The sequence below is a fragment of the Aythya marila genome (assembly GCF_965140915.1).
Source record: "Aythya marila genome assembly, chromosome: 11".
Taxonomy (NCBI): domain Eukaryota; kingdom Metazoa; phylum Chordata; class Aves; order Anseriformes; family Anatidae; genus Aythya; species Aythya marila.
In genome coordinates, this window is record NC_139052.1 from 20,278,579 (window position 1) to 20,302,275 (window position 23,697).

Genomic DNA, 23,697 nt, shown 5'->3' on the forward strand with positions numbered 1-23,697 from the left:
AATGGCACAGTCGTTAAAAATAATTGCCTCTTATTTTTTGCAGCTTGAAAAAGTCTTCTGCGGAGCTGAAGAAAATACTTGCAAATGGCCAGGTAGGTGCAGTGAACTGGGTTTTGGCTACATGTACATCTTGTTACTGCCTGGTACTGCAGTGACTGGCATACCACAAACAGATGGAGAGATGCTTACTGCTCACTTAGTTGTAATGTGTTCTTTTAATACAGAACTGGAGAGACCATGAAAACCTTCATGATATGAATGAGTTATGTGTCCTGATTTACTTTGATTGGCATAGCAATTTGCTTCCCATTTCTCAAAACGTGCTAATCAGATTTAGCTCCAAATAGATTGAAGTACCTCACACATGTTGCACTGCTGCCACAATTTCAGGGAAGAAAGTTAATCAATTTTGAATAACTAAGTCAACTGCTCCGCTAGAATGACCTTCGTGTTTTTAGGGCAGTAGATACTTAAATATTTAGCAGGTTCTTGTGAGGAACTGCTGTGCACTATTTGCAACACCCTTATGCTGGAGCTTCTTTAAAAAGCAGCAGAAGAAAACCTACAAGCCTAAAAATAACAACAAAAAACAAAACTGTAGAAAGCTGCCTTGTTACTTTATCATCCTGCTCCAGGCATTCAGATTCTGGCACCAGAAGCGAAAGGTTTAATGTAAAAGTTGATGGACAACTGGATGTCCTGAACAAACGGAGCAGTCATTTCTTACTCATTTTGAACTGAGCGTCTGGGCAGGCTCACAGTATTATAATGACTTTAAATATACACCATTAAATTAAACTACCTTAGAAGAATTCCAGATTCTTCAGTAGCAACATAAATATATTTTAATGTTTGTCATAGTGAAAGCCCTTTGATAGCCTTGGAGGCAGGCACCTGTCCGTTGCGATCAAGCTTGCCTATTAGGCTCTATTGACTGAGACATCTGTGTCACTGCAAATAAAAGACTCTTATTGATTTTCTTAACTGCTGTTCACTTCCCCTCCATGTTTCGAAGGCTGAAATCTTAATTATCTCAGATGCGTATTCAGTGCCTTCACACAATGACCTCTCCAAGCCTCATTGGCATTTCATGAATCAAGTAGTTGTAGTTGAGCGTGTCAAGAAGATAAAGGCTGGTCTTCATGCTTGTCCTTCAGTATCACCTGTAACATTGTGGTCTAATAGATAAGAGTGCCCCTTTAAAATGTGAATCTAACAGCCCAGTATTGCAACCTTGCCTATTTGGCACTGAATCCTTTGAATACAGCTTGGAAATGTATTTTTAAGCTTGTCAGCATTCCTTACGTGCAGACAGAGTTTAATATTTACAGATCATTACTGGGTAGATTTGTTAATGTTTCAAAATTATAGCTAAAGAATTTAATTCAGTGGATAACTTAAAATTACATAAGTAGCAGTAGCATGCTCTGAAGTTTTAAAATTAAATGTGATAGTTACTCCAATATTCCCTTTTGAATTACTATTTTTTTTAAGTAGAATTCCTGAACATGAGTAAAAGCTGTTTTCTTGTGATTGTGTCTGTTGGATGAATTGGGCATTTTATTTGTTCTAAGCAATAGAAATATTGCTTAGAGTATATTAGAGTATAAATAGTATATTGTGTGCCCTGCCATAGTCTGTTACAGGTTTCTTCCTGTGTAGAATTTTAGAAGGATATGAAAGAACCAAAAATCTTACATAAAAAGTTGGTTAAACACAACGAAAATTCAGAATAAGTTTTAATACTAACTTTTATTTATCCTGCTCTTATGAGTTACGTACTACTTTCTGTCAAGAGAAAATGCATTTTGTTCTGCAAAATCTGGGCATAGATCCATAAGTGGAAATAGGTTGCTAGTTGTACCTTTAACTTTTCCTCCTGTTGGGGGATTAAGTCACACTTATCATTACTTAAATATGGGCTGGTCTATTATTTTTTATTATTTTTGGCAGTACATGCTTTCAGGCATTCATAATGATATCCCTCTAGTAGTTTCCATTTAGGTTTAATAAGGAATTCATATTAATCATTAAAAGAAGGGGACATGATTCTTCAAGATAATCAAATATTGACAGGTTAGAAATAGCTTTCTGCCTAGGTTCATTGATATAGGTGATGTGATATAAATATTTATTTCTTTTCTGTCACTCAGAGTAAATGCCACCAATTGATTCAGCATTGATATAGTGTCAACAGTTCATAAGAAACATTTGACTGGCTTGTGTTTTCCGATTAGTCTCTGCTCTATAAAGTGGGATTTACTAAATCTCTTCAATTGTCTGCTCATAGAGTGTGACTGCTTTCTGAAACCATTATTGCTTCGATTCGTAAAGCAAAGGTATGGCTGTAGGAGTTTGCATCTGTCAGGCCTCTACATATAAAATAAGGATTAATTGAGCATTTTCTTTTTAATGATTTACAAGAGATAGACGCTGATTTCTTTCAAAAACAGCAGGTATAAACAAGGGACGTTTTGTTTTCTGATCCGTAATTGAAGTCTGTTTTGCTTTGTCATTAATTTCGTTAATATTGGCATCCAATCAAACTCGGTTTTGCAGGTTTAATATTCCAGCCCATGCTGTCGAGTTCGTTGTTATGTTATCATTTTATAATTGAGAGTCCACTTTTCCCAGTAAAATAAATAAATCACAACGTGGTTTTGGCATCTTTATTTGAGCCAGTAAATCACACTTTATCTCTCCAGCGTTTGCTGGCAGATGCTTGCTCCACCCGTCTCCCTGTTTCAGCCCCGGTTTGTGGTCGCTCCGTTGTGCAGAGCCGGCGGGCGATGGTCCTGGGCTGCCAGCAAGCGAAGCCGCGCAGCATCGCCCTGAAGAGCTGCTCTTGGCAGTGGCTTTTAGGGAGTGGTGTGAAGGAAATACTCTTTTTTTTCACCGGTTAGCAAGAAGGAGAAAAGAGAATACGCTTTATGTCTCTGGTTCTGCTCAATTTGTTGCTTATAACTTGTGTAACTACAAAAAAATATATAAATTTATTTTTTTTCCCCCAAGAAGCAAAGATACAAGTATGTTCATAGCATTGCAGACTCATTTGATTTATCTTAAGAGTTTTGTTTATAGGAACGTTGCTGGGAATATAGAAAAAAGGCATATTTGTTGTTACCTCCAAAGACTGGAGAGTTAAAGCTATCTAAGCTAGGAGAGTAGAAATACTTAAACACTGTATGTGCTTTAAATCGATGGGTATAGCAGTCTGAGTGAAATTATTTTTAGAAAAAGGGACTCTTTTGCTTCTTTACATGTTTTAAACCCCGTCATGAATTACTGTTCCTTTTTGAAGTATCTTTTTTTGCAGTTTTTATTTGTATTTTCTGATTGATGCAATAAACAAGATAGTTTTCAGTAATAAAATACATTTTTATTTTCATCATAAACCTTGATACTTGAATGGGCCTTTTCATACCATCTCAAGATAACTGGCCCAGGTTTAACTACAAACAACTAATAACGTAGAGTCAATTTTGGCTTTGAGGTATTCCTGATTTTCTCAGAACTTGGAGATTTTGGCATCACTGGAAGAAATGCAAAGGAGAAAAGTATTTTCTGTGAGAAACAAGCATGCTTTTTATTCAGGTAGTGAAAGAACAGAACACAAGCTTGGAAGTTCAACATTACTGTCATTAAACATAATATTTAATTGATTTAAAATACTCCATTTTGCACGGGTAAGACATGCTGAGTATTGACTCTTTAGGGTATGTCAGCTTGTTACCATCTCTTCCTTGTTCCAGCCGAAGCCAGGGGCAAAGTTCCTCTTATCTCCTCTGACATCCTATGAAAGTGGATGCTTAAACGTGGCTATGTAACTGAAGGGCACGTGTCCCCGCTGAATTTTAAAAGCCATTTCAGAAGTTGGATAAATACAGATAGTTAGCTTATGGCAAGCTCTGCATGGCTCTCACCATGGTGCTAGTGGTACTTGAAATAGGTAATTTAAGGCTACCTCAGATATGCTTACGTGGTCTCTAATCACATCAGTGATAGCAGATCAGACATGTCATTAGGTATTCGTCTGGATGCCATTTAACACACACAAATGACAAGTCTTTAAGCAGCTATGCCAACTTACGTGAAATATTTAACTTGGTATCCCAGAAAATATATAATTTACAGAAATAAATTGACAATTTGTTAATAGATTACTAGGAAAATATAATTTAAAATTGGGTATTGTCTAATCACCTACAATGAACAGGCAACAGAGGAGATCATTTTGGAACAGAAAATGCGTATAGCACAGAACATATTCTGCTTAAAAGATCTCTTTTCAAGTAGGCATGTTCCTTACAAAAATGTCTTCAGTGATTTTTGAAAAGATGGTTTAGCCTGAAAAGCAGTATAACTGTATTTGTGCAGGAGAAGGTTGTATTGTAGTTTTTCATTGGAGTCACTCAAGCAAGGTGATGTATAATAAGCTTTTATAAAAATGTATATCACAGCCTGAATTCCAGCATTTCCAATGTACGGTGTGCTTGTATCAGGCTTCTGCTTGAATATTTAAGGATATCATCATATCTGGAGAGTTGTCCCAGGGAGCAGAAAGACTGAAGTAAGCAATTTGTTTTGTATCTCAAGGAAAATTACTTTTTTATTGGATAGTATTTAGAGACTATTTTTATTTCAGAATATTTGCATTAGTTAACAGGTATGTAAATTAAGCACTGCACAGCAGTCCTACTGGTAGAGCTGTCATTCAATTAGTATCAATTATGCTGATTACAGAATAAATCATGAACTTTTCTGGCTATACTCAAGATGACATTTTTGTGTTGGATTGTTTCCATTCACCTCCAACTTTGGCTTTGGTTATGTGCTGTTCTGGAGACCCTTTTCCTATCAGTATCTGTGACCTGACCCTCTTCAGCTATATTATATCATTCCATTTTGACACCTTTTATCAAACTTTAATGAAATGACCCAGGCAAACAAATTGTCATTAAACTTTCCATCACTTTGTCCCTTGGTATCGTCTTTTATAAATTGGACAGCAAATGTTGTATTGATCTTCTCGTTCTTGCAGCTGAACTTGAAATGACCCAGACTGCTTGTTGTTTATGGCCTAGAGTTGCTTTTCCTTGACATTTCCATCCACAGCATGACATCTCTTTTGTTTTTCTTTCTTTCTTGTGGAGATGAATGAACAAGACATACGGTATCGAGACATCCTCGGTCATGGCAATGGAGGCACAGTCTACAAGTGAGTGCTGAATTTCACTTAAAATTTTGAAAATAAAATTTAACATCCCTCTTGTTTTCTCCCTTTTATGTGTGTAGTGAGATGTACGTGGGCCTTTGCTGCGATAGAGAAAAGACTGTAAAAGAAATTCTTAATATAAACTTCTTAAGAATTCTCTTTACATATTTACAAGGTATCTGCTTTTGGGTGCCATGGGGGCTGGTGCATTTTTATTATCTTTTTAATACTTGCTTTGAATCCCTCCTGGGTAACAAGTTAATGGTTCACAAGTGGAACTTGAAACGTCCTAAAGCATAATGAATTGCCTTCAGTATTTGCAAGACCATTATTCTTGCTGGCTTACCACGCCCTGTGCTCGCCTGGTACTGAGAATGACACCAGTGGGACGCGATGACACTGTTGCTCTGCCTTTCTCTGGCAATTCAAAATTAGTAAATACCCCTTTCGCTGTTGCAGAGACTTCCCTTCCTTATAAGCAGCTTCACATGTAGGCTGATGAATATATTAAATGATAAACTCCCCCAAATTTTGGTAGTGCAGCTCATACCCTGCAGCCAGTATTAATTTTAATATTGTAAAGATTATAATAGCAGAGAGATAGTTTTCTCGACAGGAAAGTCTTTCTCATGCATAGTGCAAAGTTTAAACTACATAATGTAATATCTGGTACTTAATAGTCTGCAGTGGTGTATGAAAAATATTCCGCTAGGAATTAAGAAATCCATACTATGTAAGAAAGCCCTGAGGGAGTAATAAAGGTTTCCTCTGGAGAGCTATTTACCATATACAGTAACCCAGCATCCCATTAGGATTTTGTTTTTACCTTAGATATTTTAACTTTGATATTAACATTTTTTTAAAAATGTTTTAAAAGCTACAGTGCATTTAGTTTAATTCCTAATTGGCTGCCAACATTGTGAAACAACTAGCTTTGGTCTTCTAGTGGAAGTTTTAATGACAGTGGACTTCCAAAGCCTTAAGGGGACAAAACTAGTACTTGAATGGCTTCTTCAGAAATTAGGTTAGCCTTGCAGATAGGATGAAGCTCATTCACATTCTCTTGTAGAAAGATATTTCTAGACCAAGCAATTGGCAGAATCCAAGGTCCTTTGCTTACTTTATTATAAGAAAGATTTAAGAGAGAGTGTTGAATGTCACAGCTAAGTCAGTGACTTGTTGATGTTTTCTGGTTGAGGGAAGGTTGCTTCCCTTCCCCGTGTACTGATGGCAGCTCCAGGAGCGGTCGTGAGTGGGAGAAGCATCACCAGGGAGGGCCACGTGCAGCGATCCCTCTGGAAGGCACTGGAGGGCTGTTTAGGGAAGAGAAATGGCACACAAAGTGGCAAAACCCTCTTACGTTATTATTACCCAACTTGGGGTCGCTTTCTGTAGGGAATCTTGTTAAATTCATATAGGAAGTTTGAATAAAACTCTATGTGAAGTCAGACTTGCACCTTTTGACTTGGTATTTCTGAAGGCCAGGATAGTTACGTGCCAGCTCTTTTTTTTTTTAGTGTTCTTACAAAAATGTTTTCCTCCTAAAATGACCCTTTTAGTAACAGTCTGCAAGAGTGATGAAGGAACAGAGGTGTGAACATTCAAGTTGCAGAGGAGAATGGTGCAGGAGGGAACACATAATACTTATGGCACTTCCACATTGACTTGCTGCATCATGTGGGCTGATGTTGTGATTAGCTTCATTAATTTTTTTGGAGTATCATAGTTGCTAAAATTTGGGAAAGTCAGATTTTACCTGCAAAAGCATAAGCCCACTTCTATATCAGGGAAACGCTACTACCTTCCCTTTTTATAACATTAACATTTTAAATTGGCAGTTGCAGTGACTTCACAGTATTCTCTCCAGTGCAAGTGTCATTCTTCACAGCTCCAGGGAACGTGTGCCATTTTTGTGTGGTTAATTTGCACATTCCTGCAGTTTGACTTTCGTTGCGATTTAAATTATAGGAGAATACGAATATGAAATATTTTCTCCCCAAACCGGGCAGCTACAAAGCACCGCGTTCCTCTCGGATCCTCCCAGATTTGTTTCTTCTGTTGGATTGAAGAGTTGTACCGATTTACTCTTTCATCTCTGGAGAGCTGCTGGTTGCCATTGTTGCAGGGAGTTGGCATTTACAGTGCTTTGGAGCAAAGCAGACAGGACTTCAGTGCTGGAACAACCGCCCCTTTGTGCAGGGGAGCCTCTTCTCCCTTGCCAAAGGAGCATCTTGTGCTACACAAGCCAGTACGAAATTGCAAAATGGAATACTTACAGGTAGCTGGATTGCGCTAGTCATAGATAGCAGCCCACATATATTTTATTCCAGTAAATCAATGAACATTTGTCAAATAAAATTAATTGCCAACGTTTGGCTGTTTTCCTCTTGCAGCATTCCATGCTGCCGGTTTGTTTCAGGAGAGGCTGTGTGTAGTATTGATTTGAATCTAAAGAATGACTCTGTGTATGTAGTATCTTTTTTTTTTTTTTTTTTTCCTTTCTTTCTTTCTAGCTCTTTATACTAAGTCATATCCATTATGGCAATGATATATTATCAGCATTCAGCAAACAAGATAGCGTGTCGCAGGTCGCTGAGCAAAAATTTTCAGCCTCTCTTTCCATGTGAATTAACTACTATTGAAATAGTTTATTGAGATTGAAGTATTGATCACTTCTCATGCTAACCTTGGCTTAAGGGGGGAGAGGAGAGGTGTTTTTGTGCTCCTTGGAAGACGCTATGTGTAGTTAGAAAATGTATTTCATTTATTTGGGTTCTTTACAGCTGCAACTGTTTTATTGCTTGGAGAAGAGGTATCTTAGCTTTATTTTTATGACAGTATAATTATACTTTAGAAATACACTTGATTACTGTGTGTAGCAAAATTGTTCCAGTATATTGGCTTGGCCAATATTGCTATACAAACAACTTTTCAGTCAATTGAGTCTGGTAAAAAATCAATACTTTATAGCAATATTTTTAGTGAGAACTTGCTGAATCTAAATGTTTTTCCTTTTTTTCTAAAAAGAGAAGGGATTTTATAGTTTTCTGATTTACTGTTTTTCCCTTCCTTTTGATATGCTATTTTCTTCATTAAGGAATGATAGCAATTACGGAGTTGGATATGGCAAATTTATTTAATTATTCTCGATTTTTGGTTGTTTGTATGTTCAAAAATGTGTGTGAACATGGAAATGATCCAAAACTGTATATTTGAAAAGTATCTTGAAATATATGAACAGTCAGCAGGAATTCCTTCACTCAGTCTTGAGTAAAGATCGTCAAGAAAGTGATGAACACTGCCGCAACAAAGGCTGAAAGCACCCCAGTACCTTCCTCTTCTCTCTCCCAGCTTTTGTGGTTCATTTGCATCATTAATTGGGATTTCCAGTTTCCGTGGCATGTTTTAAGTCCAGTGCTGTAAATTCTTGGAAAAGCTCAGCTGCTTTTATCTCATGGAGATTCACACCTTGCCTTATGAGGCTGGCCCTGGGACTGTTGCCCTGTAGCTGTTCAACCTCCCAGCTTTGCAGCAGACTTTCCAATTTTTTATCAGCCAATTTATAGGAGTTGGTAGGATGGAGAATGGGCTTGCTGGGCTGCTTTGTGGCAGAAGAAAGCACTCGTATACCAGCGCATCTAGGGTATTTACTTAAATTGCTTTTGCAGAAAAAATAATTCACTAGCATATCCAAAAGACATTTAAAGTCTGTGCTGCATCTTTTAGCTCCATCAGTGGCTGCAGAGCTCCGAGAGACTCCGTTTTGGTCAGATTGCTCCATTGCTTCAGTGAAATAAGGTTCACGTTTTGATTTGTGCTGTGATGTATGCGCTCTGCCAGCCAGTCTCAGGAGTGGCTACGTTAAATTATTTAGAACCAAAATACTTAGCTGTGTATATTTTGCATCCAAGTATTGCACAGTAGGTCTCGGGCAGGTAATTATGGCAAAAAGTGTCTCTCTCTCATGGTATATCTAAACTGTCACTGTTTTCTTCCTTTATACACAAACAAAATGAATATTTTTCTATTCTCTAATATTTTCTAGTCTTTGTAATCATAGCTAATGAGAAGGGAGATGGTCAAGGAACTCTATTTAGGGAATAGGACAGGGTTTTGTGTGCCTTTTTTTTGAGTGAGCGTTGTGTATGGTAGGAAGTAGTCTGGGTTCTCTTAGCTTGCAGCTATTGAAGGCTCTATAATGCTGTGTGTACTGTAATAAACATAGAGGCTCAATGATGCTGTAATTAATCTGTGAGGTTACCTACTATTGGGGAGAGAAGGAAGAAAAGGGGGAATTGGTTATCATCTTAGCAAGGTACTGTGAAACCAGACGGCTTCACTTAACCTGAGTGATGGGAAGAGAGGTGGCTGCTGGTGCTGTGCTGCCCAGAGGAATGGCTCAGCTAGGGAAAATGGGGCTAAATACAGAAGCTTAATTTGTTCGAGCAATTTACTTGAGCAACTCCGCTGTGTGGTTGAGCTGTACGTTCCAGCATCTGCCCGTTTCGTTCCTCTATCTGCGCCCACCTTGGGGTGCCCCATTAGCACGTTAAACGTGGCGCGTGGCGAGACAGCTGGGAGGTCGATCTCTCTTGCAAGACAGCCTGCAAACTGCTCGGCGAGTGCATGGCGGGGACATTAGCAGGGAAATGTTGTCACTTCGGGAGAGAGGAAGTGGGAGGTGATTAAGCTCTGTTTGCGGGAGCGCTGATGGGATTTGTCATTGCCTTGAGGAGCTGTGGTTCTGCAAGGTTTGCTCCTTCGGCAAGCTGCTGGTGGTTTTCCAGCTCAGGTGCTATCACGAAGGAGCTCCCACAGGAGGGTCTCTAGTGCAGGTTTGGTCTTCAGAAACAATAACTGTCTCTGCACCTCATGCAGAGGTTGCTGAAGCCAACCTGACCTCAGCAAAGCCTTCATCTCCTTGGAGCCCCCTCTGTTTTCGGCCTCCATTCATTTCTGGTGTTCTGCGTGAATCCACAGCACGGTAATAATGCACCCCACCTTGAAATAGTTCCCTTCACAGTTTTTTTTAGCACTTTTTGCCAAGGGGACTAACGTCATTGTCTGCACACAAGGAAATGCAGGGAGGTGAAGTGTTTGGTGCTCTGACAAGCCCGTGGCCATGTGGGGTCTGAAGTTCGTGTCTCCCTGCAGTCCTGCAGAGGCCTTTTCCTTAATTTCCTGTCCCTGGCCACATTCATTTTTTTTTTTTATTTTTTTTGTGGTTACTTTGTTCTGGTTTATTCACATGGAAAAGCAGCGTAGCGATACTAGCTGGGCAAAGTTAGAAACACCCCACAAAATTTCTGCATCTTGTCATTGCAGTTTAAACAAGACTGACCAGTGATTGCTGCTCACTTGTTTCTCTTGACCCCTGCTATCACTCGCCTGCCTCATAAAATTTGTTATGCACAAAAGTGCATAAAATGAAGATAAAGTACCTCCTTCAAGACTGACAAAAACCATTCCTTTGCAGAATGGTAGCTGCAGTGAAAGTAAATAAATGAATGGACAGCAATCACAGCCTAGTTGATGAAACTGTTCAATTAAAGCACAGGCATTTACATGGTGTAATTTCCCTAAATTGCCAATGAGCCCCTTTAGACACAACCAGTGTTCAAATTGATTTCAGCATTGATTTTGGCTGAAGCTGATAAATTTCTGCTTGTTAGTTAAAGTAATTTTGCAGAAGACTTTGTACTGCGGTATTGAAGTGTTCATTTAGCTGATGGTTAAAAGAGGAGTTATTTACAGAGGGTTCTACTGTTGTTCTGAGATGGGACAATTCCCCGATCATCTTTTTACTTTTAATTTTTTAAGCTTCAGTATACAATCAATAGGTTATTGAAACTGATTAAAATGTATCCAGCCAGCTGCCTATGGCTGTTTAATTAGAAACTGGATGATTCTTAAATTAAAGTTGGTTTGTTTGCATTGCGTGTCCACGGCTTGCAAGATGAGGTGGATAGGAACCCTGAGAATTGGAGTTTGCTCTCGTTGTGTGAGCACGGTGCAGTTTGCACGGGGCTCACCCCGGTGCAGGTGGTATCGGCTGCTTCTGGGTTACAAACAGGAGGCTGTGTCGGAGAGAATTGATGGAATTTGCCACAGCCAAGCTACTCCAAGTCAATAGTTTCCGACTGTCCCCTAATACAGAATGCTTTTGTAAATACTGCTTTTGCTTACAGAGATGGGTGAGAGATGGCAAGGGACAGAAGAATGTGCATTTATGTAGAAGTCCTTTTTTGCCGTTATACCAGCAATGTTGTTTCCAACTTTTTCCTTAATCTTTGTTTGATGTCTCTGTAAGAACGAGTGTAACCACACCATCAGGGTTGACGCTGAATTTTTTCCCTATCTTTTCACCCCAGATTCTTTCAAATGGCTCACTCCAGCTGCTAGGAACTAACCGCTGAGCTGTTCACTGGTCTTCATGGGGTACAAAGGTTAGCCCCCCACATCCATTTCTGACACAGAACCACGTTCCCCCTGTGTCACTACAGCTGTAGTAATGGTGATGGCAAGGAGCGATGCAAAAGCTGCCCTCGTGTGCTGCCCATCCTGGTGCAGCCTCAGCGTGGTCCTGCGGTGAGCTGGGCACCGTGACATCCCAGCATCTGCACCCTCAGCTGCTCCTGGGGCAGGAGACTTCTTTGGGTAGGGCTTTTTCTAGTGCTTAGGGGTTTTCTTTTGAGGATTTGTTTGTTCGGTACCATGAATTGTGATGGGTTATTGATTTTTTTGTTTTGTTTTGTTTTCTTGCAAACTTCATTCCACATTCATTTGCCTCTGGTTCCTAAAGGAGCTGTTCATGGGCAGAACATTTTCACGATGCTGTCTTGGAAACGTTAGCTCTGTCTTGACTAAAACTTACGAGCAAGCTTCCTACCTGAAAACGAGCCATGATTAGATGAAAACTCTATTTCAGGTATTACAATGAATGCGTAGAAAACTTTTCCTCCTTGGCACAGTTCTCTTTTCTGGTAGTGGTCATTGCTGCACTGCCTCGTGTTTCCTTAGCAGCTGTTTGCACAGACACGTCTCCCATGAACACACGGTTTGGTAACGCAGCAAATCCAGCTTTAGGTCTCCTTGTGGAGAGATGCAAGCATCGCCATTACCATTACCATAGGATGTGACGTGCTTTTTGGCTCACCCTGTTGCTTCAAATGACCTCCAAAAATCGTGATGGGTTTACTTTGTACTGCAGGGTGTGTGCTGTGTCGGGTAATGCCTGTCCGTGTCACTGTAACCTTATGACTGCTCTGCTATCTTTCGTCCTTTCAGCTAGTTTAAAGCCAGCAGCTGAAGTACATTACGGTGTCTGCATCTGATCTGGTTTGGTCCTGTGGCAGCGAGTGAGCTCGGCCTGGCCATGGGGGGACACTGACGACAAAATCCTCTCTGTTCAGTTCTTTGGGTACGGGTCTGCCCCGAGGAATGGGAACCAAGTCCTGGTGGGATGGCTACAAGGAGAAAGGTGTAACCCCGTTTTTAAAGGATGACCCTGAGTGGTTGCACTGGAGAAGCAAGACTGATGTAAGTGGGAACAGATGGAAATAGAAGTTAGGTTGCAGAGCAAAAGAGGTGAGGGATTCATTCTGCTGTGCTTCGGCTTGGATGCCAAAGCCTTCTCGTTCCCACAGAGATGGGTTAAGTGAGACATTTTGCTGTTCTGCGTTTTCTTTATGCAGCCTCTAGTGCCAATTTTGCACTTTGTAAAAGTTTAAAATTCAGATACAAGTATTTTGAGTTTGTTTTCTAGCTTAACAACAAATCATTTTGCAATCAGTACTCAAGCATCTGTAATGGGATTTTAGATAGTGGGGAGGTTGGCGTAGATTGCTGTTCGAACTAGCACAGTCCCCATAAAAGCTCCTTTTTACAACTGCTGTGCACTTTGGATTTCCTGTTTTAACAGCCAGAGAGTCAGGCTAATGTGTTTGTCTATTGCAGAAGGCAACAACTGTCAAAGTGTTTATTTCCTAGAAACAATTTGAATCTGTTTCTTTAGATGGCCATCTGAGTACGTGACAATTCTGTCATTAGGCTGCCAGAGTCTGACCGGAGCACGACAGACAGTAGCAGTACTAGGAAAACAGAGGGGGGAAAAAAAGGAAAAATTACCAGTAAACCAAATCTGTGGGTGATTTGCTGCATATAGTTTGCAGCTGGTGACTGGCGTGTCGTTCTGCAGTGCATAACACTTAGAGAATCGTGTTCATCGTGTGCAACACTGACACAGTGATTTTGCTCTAGGTTATTTCTCATAGGGCAGGGAAATGTTCGGTTTGATTTCATTTAGTGCCCTTACATCTGAAGGTGCTGCTTGCTAACAACCGTCGCTTTCTGTGTTAACTTTTTAGCTCAAATAAGAAGCCTCGTGTTTGTGCTTGTCTGTGGCTATTCATTCTGGGTAGAAACTCATTCCTGGTAACTCTGAGGTCTTTGTGAGCGTGCCCTTCTGTGCATCGAGGAGAACTTCTCTGCAGTTCATCGGGGCAGTGCTATGATGAGCTGGTACAGATACGGGGAAATGGAACGGTATTTGTGGATCTTGTTAAGTGAAAATATATCTTCAGTTGTTTTTTTTTTTAACAAAAGCGTGAAACAGAAAGACATGCATCTGCAAGAAAGGATGCAAAGTATTTACTTTTATTTATTTTTACTTCTTGGCTTCTGTTTGCTGCTTGGGAAGTTCACAAGAAGATGGTGCAGCACAGGATCAGGCTGGAGAAAGGCAAGGAGAGGATCTCCATCCTCCAGACTTCCAGCACAGCACTGGACAAAGCTAGGGCAGCACTGCAGTCCTCCACGGGGTAGGTGGTGGGCAGAAGTCCCCTGCAACCAACCTTTCTGCAGTTCTGCAGGAAGCAGCATGTGTAGTAAAAGCATCCTTTAGCAGAACGGTTAAGGGAGACACCAAAGTTTTTTTGTGAGCCAGTAGGGCTGCAGCAGATCTTCGTTTTTGGCATCAGCCATAAGTTTCTCCAGTGCCTCGACTCAGGGTAACATTGCCTCCCTGCTTCCTGCAGTCACATCACTGATGTGACAGCACCGTCACTATATCATTTTGTCATATTTGCTGATGTTAGTTATATTTCCAGGAAGGGAAGGGACTGACTCATTGGCATAGCAGACAGGTCATGGCTTTCCCTTGAATCATTTGGTCTTGCCAAGGAATATCTTATTGATTAGAAATTGTTTCCGTGGCTATTGGGGGGAAAAACAGAAAAATACATCCTGGTGGCCAGAGTGAACAGATGGGAAGCAGGATTTTCTGGGTAGTAAGCTGTTGCTGGCTTCTTCAGTGCTTTTTGCATCAGGTTTTGTAGCATGATGCAATAATTGTAATGAATTTGTTCTTCTAGGAAGAGACTGATTTTTTTTGAGTTTGTAAATAATTCTGAATTCAGCTTGAAGTTGAAAAAAATGCATATTAGGAAAAGCTGTTTGAGAAAGCTCAAGGATCTTTGCATAATCAGTCTGTGCTTCTGATGTGACCATCCTTAAGTTGCTCGTATGTGGGCGGATGCTTTACAATTAAAAATGAGAAAACAAATTGAAAATTGCTGTTTCTCTTGAGTGCCTGCATGTTGAAACGTGAAGTTAGTTCTGTGCCCTGAAAGAAATTATACCACGATCACAGTGAGTAATGCAGCTCCCCATGGTGCTTTTAGGTAAAATTTCTCACAGGGAGAATAGAAAATTGTTAGTCTTAGCAAGTTACGAGGGAGAATTTTTTTGTTTGACATCTAAGCTATTTGTAAAGAAGCTCATGCGTATTCTATTTGGTTGGTTTTGTTTGTTTTACTTTTGAAGTACGGCATATAAAAGTGCTGCAGAAACTCACTATCCCTAGTCAGTGTGTGAAATTTTAGCATTACAAATTAGGAGGGGCTGTGATTTCTTTCATAAAGAGGATTGAGCTCCAAAGCATCTTATATTTCTCCTTTGGCTTTCTTTGCTGTATACCTGAGGAAGAACAAAGCAGGCAATGTGAAATTCAGCTGCCTTTTTTTTTCCTTTAAAACAGAAACCAGCTGCTTCTGATGCTTTCATTTTTTAATTTGCTTTCCTAGAGAAATGCTCCTCTTATAAGGAGGGAAGAGATGCCGAGGAGTTGGCAGCTCCCCCAAAGCCCTATTCTAGTTTTCCGTGATATCGATTTTTATTTTCTGGAGCACAGGGGATGCACACACCGTACTGCTCAGTCCACTGGAAGTTTTTTCCAGCTTAGCTGGAGGGCTTTGTTCTAGCAGAGCACGCTCGCTCACACCGCCTTGCTTATTCCCCCAAATACCCCAGCTTTTGCCTTTGTGGCACTCCCGGAGGGCAGCTCCTGATTTTCCGAGTAGAGGAGACAAAGTTATGCTAAAAAACTTGGTTGCATGGGGCTTTGACTGCCTGGGGATGTGGTTAATAGTTAATAGTCAAGGTTAATAAAATATTTGATACAGCTTTGCCAGCCTTGCTCAGAAGCTGTTTGCTGCAATGGGTGGAGAGGGCTCAGAGCACAGAACCCCAAAGGGAGCGGGAAGGAAGAGACTTAAATTCCTCTCCCCAGTGGGAGCATTTCCAAGCATTTGCTTGTTGGAGCCCAGTGCTTGGACCATGCCATCAACAAACATCAAATTTCTCCGGTTAACCTGAATGGGATCTGGATCAGGCTGTGGATAAGAATCTATTCTTATTTTGTTCCCATATCTGTAAGGAGCTTCCTCTCCAGAGAGGAAGAAGAGCAGTCCATGCAACAGTTGCAAAATTGCAACGGCATTTCAGTAGAAACTTTTATATTTTTTTAATAGTTGACACTGGCATCAAGTGTTCCAAACTGACTTCTTAAACTTCTGACTGCAGTGCTGCCACTTCAATCGCTCCTCAACAATAGCTGCCTACTCTCAGTCCCCAGTTATGGCTTGTACAGTAGGTCAAAAGCAACCAACAAAAATAGCAGAAAGAAGATCTTAATCTTCCAGAGCTGGTTTCTTCAACGTATGATGTTTGGTGAACATCAAAATGGCATTTTCACTGAATATTTTGTGTTGTGCTACCTTGACTGAAAAGGGTCCTAGTGGAGGTAGGAGCACAGGGGTCACTTTGTCACCATGTTAGCTCTTCTGTGCAGAGTTGTGGGACAAGAAAAACTTCAGCAGGACGTGAAAGGAACAAAAGCAGGATCAAGGTGGAACCCACTGCATTTCAGCTCTGCTGTGTTAGATGTTTCCAGGGAACCAGAGAGGCGTTGTGCCGTTGCTACCCCTGCTCGCTGGCAGCCGACAGTGGGACATGCAGGGCAGAGCATCACCCCAAAGCGAATGCCAACTGAAAAACAGGTCTGAGTGTGCACCTGTTAGATATGAAGGGCAAGGTATTCAATGCATTTAATTTTGGCTCTTTGTTTTTGTTAATTTCCGTTCCTTATTTTTGTGTTTAAGCACTAGCTATTTAGCAACTGTTCTCACTCGTCTTTAAATCCGCTTGGCTTGGCTATTAGGCACTGCTCAAATGCCTTCCTAGCAAAAGGAGTTGTTGTAGCTGTTTATTAGGCGACATCATTTGCCTACCATCCTGGAAGATTTTAAGTGTGTTCACTGAGATGTACAGCATTGCTGAGGAACCTTTGCATTTCGCTATTTTGCTTCATTAGAAATGATCTGGTTCTACACGATGACAACGATGAGTTTGTTTACTTACCTTTGGAGGTGACGCTGAAGTCTGGAAGGGTTGACCCTTGAGATGAGACATTAGTTAAATCTCCTCCTAGACATCCACAGACTCTCTGATGGGTGCAGTATGCACTAAAAGTATGGTTTTCTTCATGCTGTGCCCATTGTTCTGTGGGATTTTTTTTGTTTATCCTTCTGAAGCTATGTAACGGTGCTAAACCTTCAGGCTTTAGCTGTGCTGACTGTAACCAAAATGATCAATTCCAACTTACAGTTCTACATAATATCTAACAAAAGCGTTTTCCCTACACACTCATTGGAACAGGTAATTACTGCAGCAACTACAGACTAATTTGAAGTGTTAGCTGTTAATTAAAACACTACAGAGGTGTACGGTTGTCTTTTGGTGTAACCAAAGCTCCTATTCAGACTCCATTAATCACTTTGCAGTTATTGTGTTGGGGAAGGTCAGGACAATTGAGATGCCGGATCAGCCCGGAGTAAACAAATTCCTTTCCTCCCAGGTAGCTTGCCATTTGCAAAGCCAACGGACACGCTGTACCCATGGGCATGGTATCTCCTTTGTGATCCAATTCGCAGTGATAATTAAATGTTAAATTGGTACTGTCAGTGCTCTGTAAACCAAACCAGGTATCTGCCCTCTGCTGGAAATTTAACCCAAACTTCCACGGATGAATTAGCGTGCATCATAATTAAATAATCAAGTCTTCCCTTTTAATTCACTTGGAAACGGGAGATCTCTCTTATGGAAAAAAGATCAGCTTTCTTGACAAGCTAATTAAGTTGCCAAACTGTCCAGCACAGCGCGTATTAAGCTAAGAGACATTAAGCATGCTATCTCAACCTGTTCATTTTCTTATCATTTCTGCTGATCTTAAGTCCGTGCCGTTTTGCCGCTGTTGGTTCATCCATACTTACAGCAGAGTTCATTTACTCCCTCTGATTCATCGATTATGCCTTCAGCTACCAGCCCGTCAGAGCTTCACCCCATGGTTTTGCTCTTTGCATGTTACACCGACATCAGATAGCACTGATTTTGGTGTGCTTCTTTAAACCACGTTGGCTCCTAAAAGCTAGCACCACTCAATTACATAAATATTTATCCAGAAGTTCTTAAATTAAGGTGAGGTTTTTAGAAGCTGCCAAGCTATTAGCAGGAATTCTATAAGCACTTGGGATTATAAAGGAGATTAAACAGACTCGCTCCGTACCACGTATGATTTGGCATGTGGAAAAAACTATTAAGCTCTTTCTTCAGTAATAATTGCTAGAGGTATATAGTGGTAAAAGATTATAATTCTTTAAAGTTAGTGCCACATATATGACATTACTGTGCGTACTGTCATAAATCAGTACGAGACAATAAAACTAGTGAAGAGGAAAACCTTTAATGGTTTTGTTTTTATGCAAAATTACATTGGATTTTTAGTAGATTTTTTTTCTTCTACCTTTATTTTCTTGGGAATTTATGTTTAGGAATGCACAAGTCACTGCTTAAAAAAAACAATTACAAATGTTTGTCTTCAGAAATTTAGACAAATAGCTTTTGACTTACCATGGACATTTATTTTGAGTACATTTGAGTTTTAACACTGATGCATACTAACCTTACATGCGCACACGTGCTAATCATAAATACAAATGTGGAAAGGTCATTTCACAAATAGTTTCTGTGGGTCCTTAGGTTTCGATAAAGAAATCGGTCACCGTGTGTTACTTCACTTTAATTGGTATAGCTGTGCGTCTCATTGTCTTATTGCTGAAAATACCCTTACGATTAGCCAGCTTGTGCAAGAAAACCTGGGTCTTGTTACCATTCTGAGTAGCGTATTATATCACAACTTTTCATGGAAAGAAAATGTGAAAGTGGATAAATTCATACTTGCAAGTGTGCTATTATGCTGTACCAGTCTTCAGTGTATAGATTTTATGTAAAACATGCAGATGTAAAAAAAAAAAAAACAAAAAACCTGCTAAACAGCTCCATTGTGAGTATATTCTGCAGATCAATTGTTTTCATCAGTCTGTCTTTAGAAATGCTGTCTAAAATTTGGTTTACAGTAAAATGTTAATACACTGTACTCTAAGGCATTTTTCTGTGAAATTAGTGTATCCATGTTGCACATATGTATAGAAGTAATTTTATGTCATCTCAAGTTATTTAATTTTTTCCCTCATGCAGGGCATATCATGTCCCTAGTGGAAAAATACTAGCCGTAAAGGTAAGATATTACAGTAATTTTCTCTCTCACTTTCTCTCTTTCTCTTCGTTCTTTCTTGACCTGGGTTTCCTTCCCCTCCCTCTGATGGTTAGATCTCAATTTGCTTTATTGTGTTAAGTCCACGTTGTTTATGCAGGAAAGCTCCAGTATAAAAATCCAGTAAGTTCAAATGAGCAGAGTTCCCAGAAGCCAGGTTTCACCCTCCAGGAGCAGCAGGTTTGTTTTAATGCTGCGTGTTGGTACCACCACATCCTCCTGATGGTTGTGTGGACAGGTCCAAACGCAGCCGTGGGTTGTGCCACTGGGACAAGCCCCCTCTAGCAGCTGGTGGAGATCCTGCTTCACCTTCCCAAAGCCTGGTGTAACAGCAATGGGGATGGAAAGGTCGCAGGGTGTCAGCCTCTACAGCACTCTGCTACTGCCACAGTGTCCCCAGGGGCATATTCTTGAGTGGTCTCTGCAACTTCTTTTAAATAAAGAGAATTTCCCTGTTTTCTTTGGGATACTGCTATGTTTTCCTAGGAGATCTTGTGGTTTTAACAGGTTGGTTTATTTTAATGTTCTTCCTCCCTGCCCACAACTGTGTTTATACGACTGAATATCCGTGTGTGTGTGTGTGTGTGTATACATCTTCTGTTAGCATTTGTAGCTGTGAAGCTGTATGGTGTAGTGTGGTTACGTGTATCAGATAAGTACCAGTCTTCTCTGAAGTTAAATTAAAGCTTTGGTAAGCTAATAATGCACCTATGACTACAATATGCCAACTACTGTGTGATTTAGAATTACATTATTAATTCAGCTAAGCTATAAAATAAATTATTGATGTCTGTGTAGAACTGAAACAGCTTTTTTTTTTTTTTTTTTAACTTGATTTCATTCAAACTTGAAATGGTAGAGACTTTGGGAGAACAAATGAACTGTAGTATTCATATAATTCTATTTAATAGTTTGGAACCAAAAAGTTACATTTAAAAAAAATGTATAACTTAAAGAATAATTAAGTGGAGATCTGTAAGAGCGTGTTTCGTTTCATCTGTCTTTCTTCCCCTCTTTGAGTCACTGAGGTCTGGTATAACTGAGTTAAACAGGAGAATGTGGGAAAAGAGAGAAGAGGAGTTTGTGGGAGCTGGTTGCTGCAAGCAGAATTGGTATTAAGTGATGTGGGATTATACTGAGACTTCAGACAGGGCATTGTACGATTTATTTTTACCAGAAAGTATTTACATGTATGGGTAACTTTCAGATCTGAACTCATGTTGTCAGTAGTTCTTACTGCGTATAATTTACTAAAATGAGGTTCTGTCCATGTTTTGGCTTTCCTTGAGGATCACATAAATCCCTGCACTCCACTGGGAGAAACACTTTTGACTTTTTCTATGAGTTGAATAAAAGCAAACACTTACTGCCACATTTGAACTCATTCTCTACATGTCAAAAAAAATTGAAACTTAAATAACATCCAAATAACTTCTAATTGTACAGAATACAAATATCACAAACAAGTATTTTCAAGTGGTATCCGTTGCTCCTAAATCTGTCAGGAACAGTTAGAATAAGGCAGGAATTCTCTGAGATGCAGTAGGCACGAAAGTACAGAAAACCTAATATGCAGAAACACCTTTTGTTACAACTTCCAGTGGGGAACTAAGGAAGCTCTTCCCCTAGATGCTGGTGTTGCACAAGGTTGCTGCTTTTCTCTGCTCTCCTTCTGCACCAGTTCTGCTTGGCACTGGCCTTGCCCGCTGCCCCCAGACCCATGGTTTGGGGCCAGGGGTGCCCCCGGAGCTGGCTGGAGAGGAGCTGGAGCGAGCTAGAGCAAAATCACGCCCGCAGGAGGGGAAATGAGTTCAACCTTTGCAAGGTTAATTGAAATCACCTCCCTGTGGCAAAAAGCCTTCTTCCCCCCGCAATTTCACCTTCTTGTTTCCCTTGGAGTCCAAGGGTTCGCTTAGTCCTCGTGGATAATTAGCATCGTGAAGATTTGGGAAGCTGGGTTCTCTGGGTAGACCCTACCCCTGGTGGTCCCGTCACTGTCAATTATATTTTTTTTAGTGCACTTACAGAAGAAATACCACACCAACATGTGTGCATTATTGTGGTTTAAAATAACACACTCACAAGCTGCAGGTCGGGAAACACGCTATGACAGTGATCATGCTGGCTTGCTCCATTAATAAAATTACTTACTGCATCTACAGCTCGGCGTACCCAGCAATAAAAAGAGGACAGCCACACCTGCATCTTGACAAGATGATCACAAGGATCAGTTGTTTTGACAGAGGATTACCATGCTGCTAGCGACGTCGTCGCACTGAAGGATCTGTGAATGCAGAGTGCTGTTGGTTTTGTTTGTTTGTTTTTTGATAATTGCATACAGATTTGATACGACGAGACAACACTCAGTAAACCTGTTGATTAAAATGCTCTCAGCTGGTAGTTAATCTTGCAAATACATTGAACAGGATAACAAACCAATGCTGATATCCATATTATAGACCAAAGCTCTCTGTGTCATTACATATTTTATATAAACTTTACAGCTAGATAATGTGCGAAAGATTTAATGGATTTTCTAATGTAACGTTTTTTCTAATTGGAAGAAAAAAATCCAAATGAAAAATGTGAGCGTACGCTGGCTGATTGCCATTCTTCAGCTGCTTTTGGTTTCTCCTGCTCTTAAGCTAGCATTTAAATGGACCATTTGATTAATCATTTGTATACCGACTATAATACTCCCAAATTTCCTTTGAGTTGTACATACTGTAAAAGACAATTATGTCGGCACAGATTAAATAAGTGAATTAAAACAGAATAGCAGCTTAATTTGACCTGTGATTTTGCTCTCGTTCCCTTCAGTGGAACGTATGCCACTCCAGCAAATAGATGAAGTCATCCATGACAGCTTGTGATGAATTGCCGTATTTATACTGTATATTTTAATAGCCTCACACTAATTTAAATTGAGCACAGAGTAAATTATAATTCAGTCACTTGACTGCTTGTATTTAACTTGACAACTCATCCTTATTTGTCCTGGAGGTGTAGTGGAGAGCAGAGGAAATATGTTCAGGTATTCCTCCTTTAAAAGTTAACCCTTTCACTCGAAATGTTAGGTACACGGAGTTTATGCAGCCTTGGTGAGGAGTCCTGCTCCCACCCGTGCTAACAGCGCCGTGCGAGCTCACAGCGAGTTATTTTATGCCTGATGAATTCGGTTTCACTGTTCCGCTCTCAGCAATCCCGAGAAAACCACCGAGTGACTTTTTGCTGCAAAGTTCTTTCCAAAGGTGCTGTTTTGGAAAGGTTTGTTTAACGCCACATCTCATTTGCTTACCCATGTTACGACTGTGGAGGTTGCAGCCAAATCCTAATTCACGGCTTCCTCCTCGGTAGCAGCAGGTTTGAGGACTCTTTTTGCCCCTCCATTTATCACTGTCCGACCCCATGTCTACATATGCTTGGAAGTTGTTTCCTGCATTCAAATTTAATTTTCTAAATCTGCTCGGAAACTGTGCAAAAGGAGCGTGGCAGTGGAGATTACCAGTGGAGGTGAAGGCGGTGCTGCACAGACTCGTCCTCCTCCTGTCCCCGTTTCAGTGCTGTAATTGGGTTCCTCCAGCCTCAACTTCAGATGGCTGCCTCCAGTTTGGGGATCGCACTAGCTGGGTGGAATAAAATGCTTCTGCATAATAATTATATTGAGAAAGGGACACGGTGCCCTCAACAAGGTTATTTGGTGGAGCTGTCCGCTTGCCATGCTGGGGTGCTCCTGTGTGTGCTCAGCCCTGCAGTAAGCAAATCACCAGCAGGTCCAGGAGCTCTGCTTTTCCCCGTCATCGACACTATTACAGTGCAGGGTCTGCGTGTAATTATGGCTAATGCAAATCAGCCAGAGACCTTTCTTCCTGCCAGGTCTTGGTTGATTGGATGTCAGCGATGTATCTGACACTGATCATGCTAACTAGTTGTTGTGTGGGGTGGCGAAGCCCTCGCAGGGAAACCTCTCCCTCTGAGTAGGATTTAGGGAGATAAAATGCAATTTTATACCGTTGACAAGATTAAATTCTGTTAATATTCAATAGGTAAAACTGATAGGATTTCAGCAAATTATTTGAAGTTTTTCACGCTGGGAAAATGTAAGCGAATATTGTTGGCAAATGATTATTGATCTAGACAAGTGTGTTAAACGTTTCTTGGCAGCCCTGTATTACACTTACCATTTAGTTTAGTGACAGCTTTTATAAATAACCCTAAAGCAAAGTCTTGATAGAAACAGGTTATCGTTTTTTTTTTTCTGTTGGACCGATTTTGATACTGTAAAATGCGTTTGGAGGTGCTCTCCCTGTGTTTTGTTTTGTCAGCAGTAAATGTCTGTTCTGCTAATTCTGCAAATCGACTGTATTTTGTGTTCCTCTGGCTTAACGTGTTTAACTGCGAAATACCATACGATAGGAGACTGAGCCCAGCTAACTGTGTTCAGAATCCACTTTGGTTTATATAGTAGTACTTAGGAATTAAGTGTGCAAATCTTCTGATAAACATGGCAAAGAAAGGTTTGTAAAAGTCACTT

At 40.4% G+C, this 23,697-nt stretch overlaps 1 protein-coding gene across 2 annotated transcripts in view; it reads left to right on the forward strand.

Moving 5' to 3' along the window:
• Positions 1-23,697, forward strand: part of MAP2K5 (mitogen-activated protein kinase kinase 5) — a 127,060-nt gene that overhangs the window by 21,714 nt on the left and 81,649 nt on the right. For both annotated transcript variants that reach the window (XM_082769608.1, XM_082769607.1), the window contains exons 7-9: positions 44-92; positions 5,154-5,218; positions 19,088-19,127. In XM_082769608.1, coding sequence (XP_082625734.1) covers positions 44-92; positions 5,154-5,218; positions 19,088-19,127 — 154 coding nt within the window. The remainder of the gene's footprint in view (positions 1-43; positions 93-5,153; positions 5,219-19,087; positions 19,128-23,697) is intronic.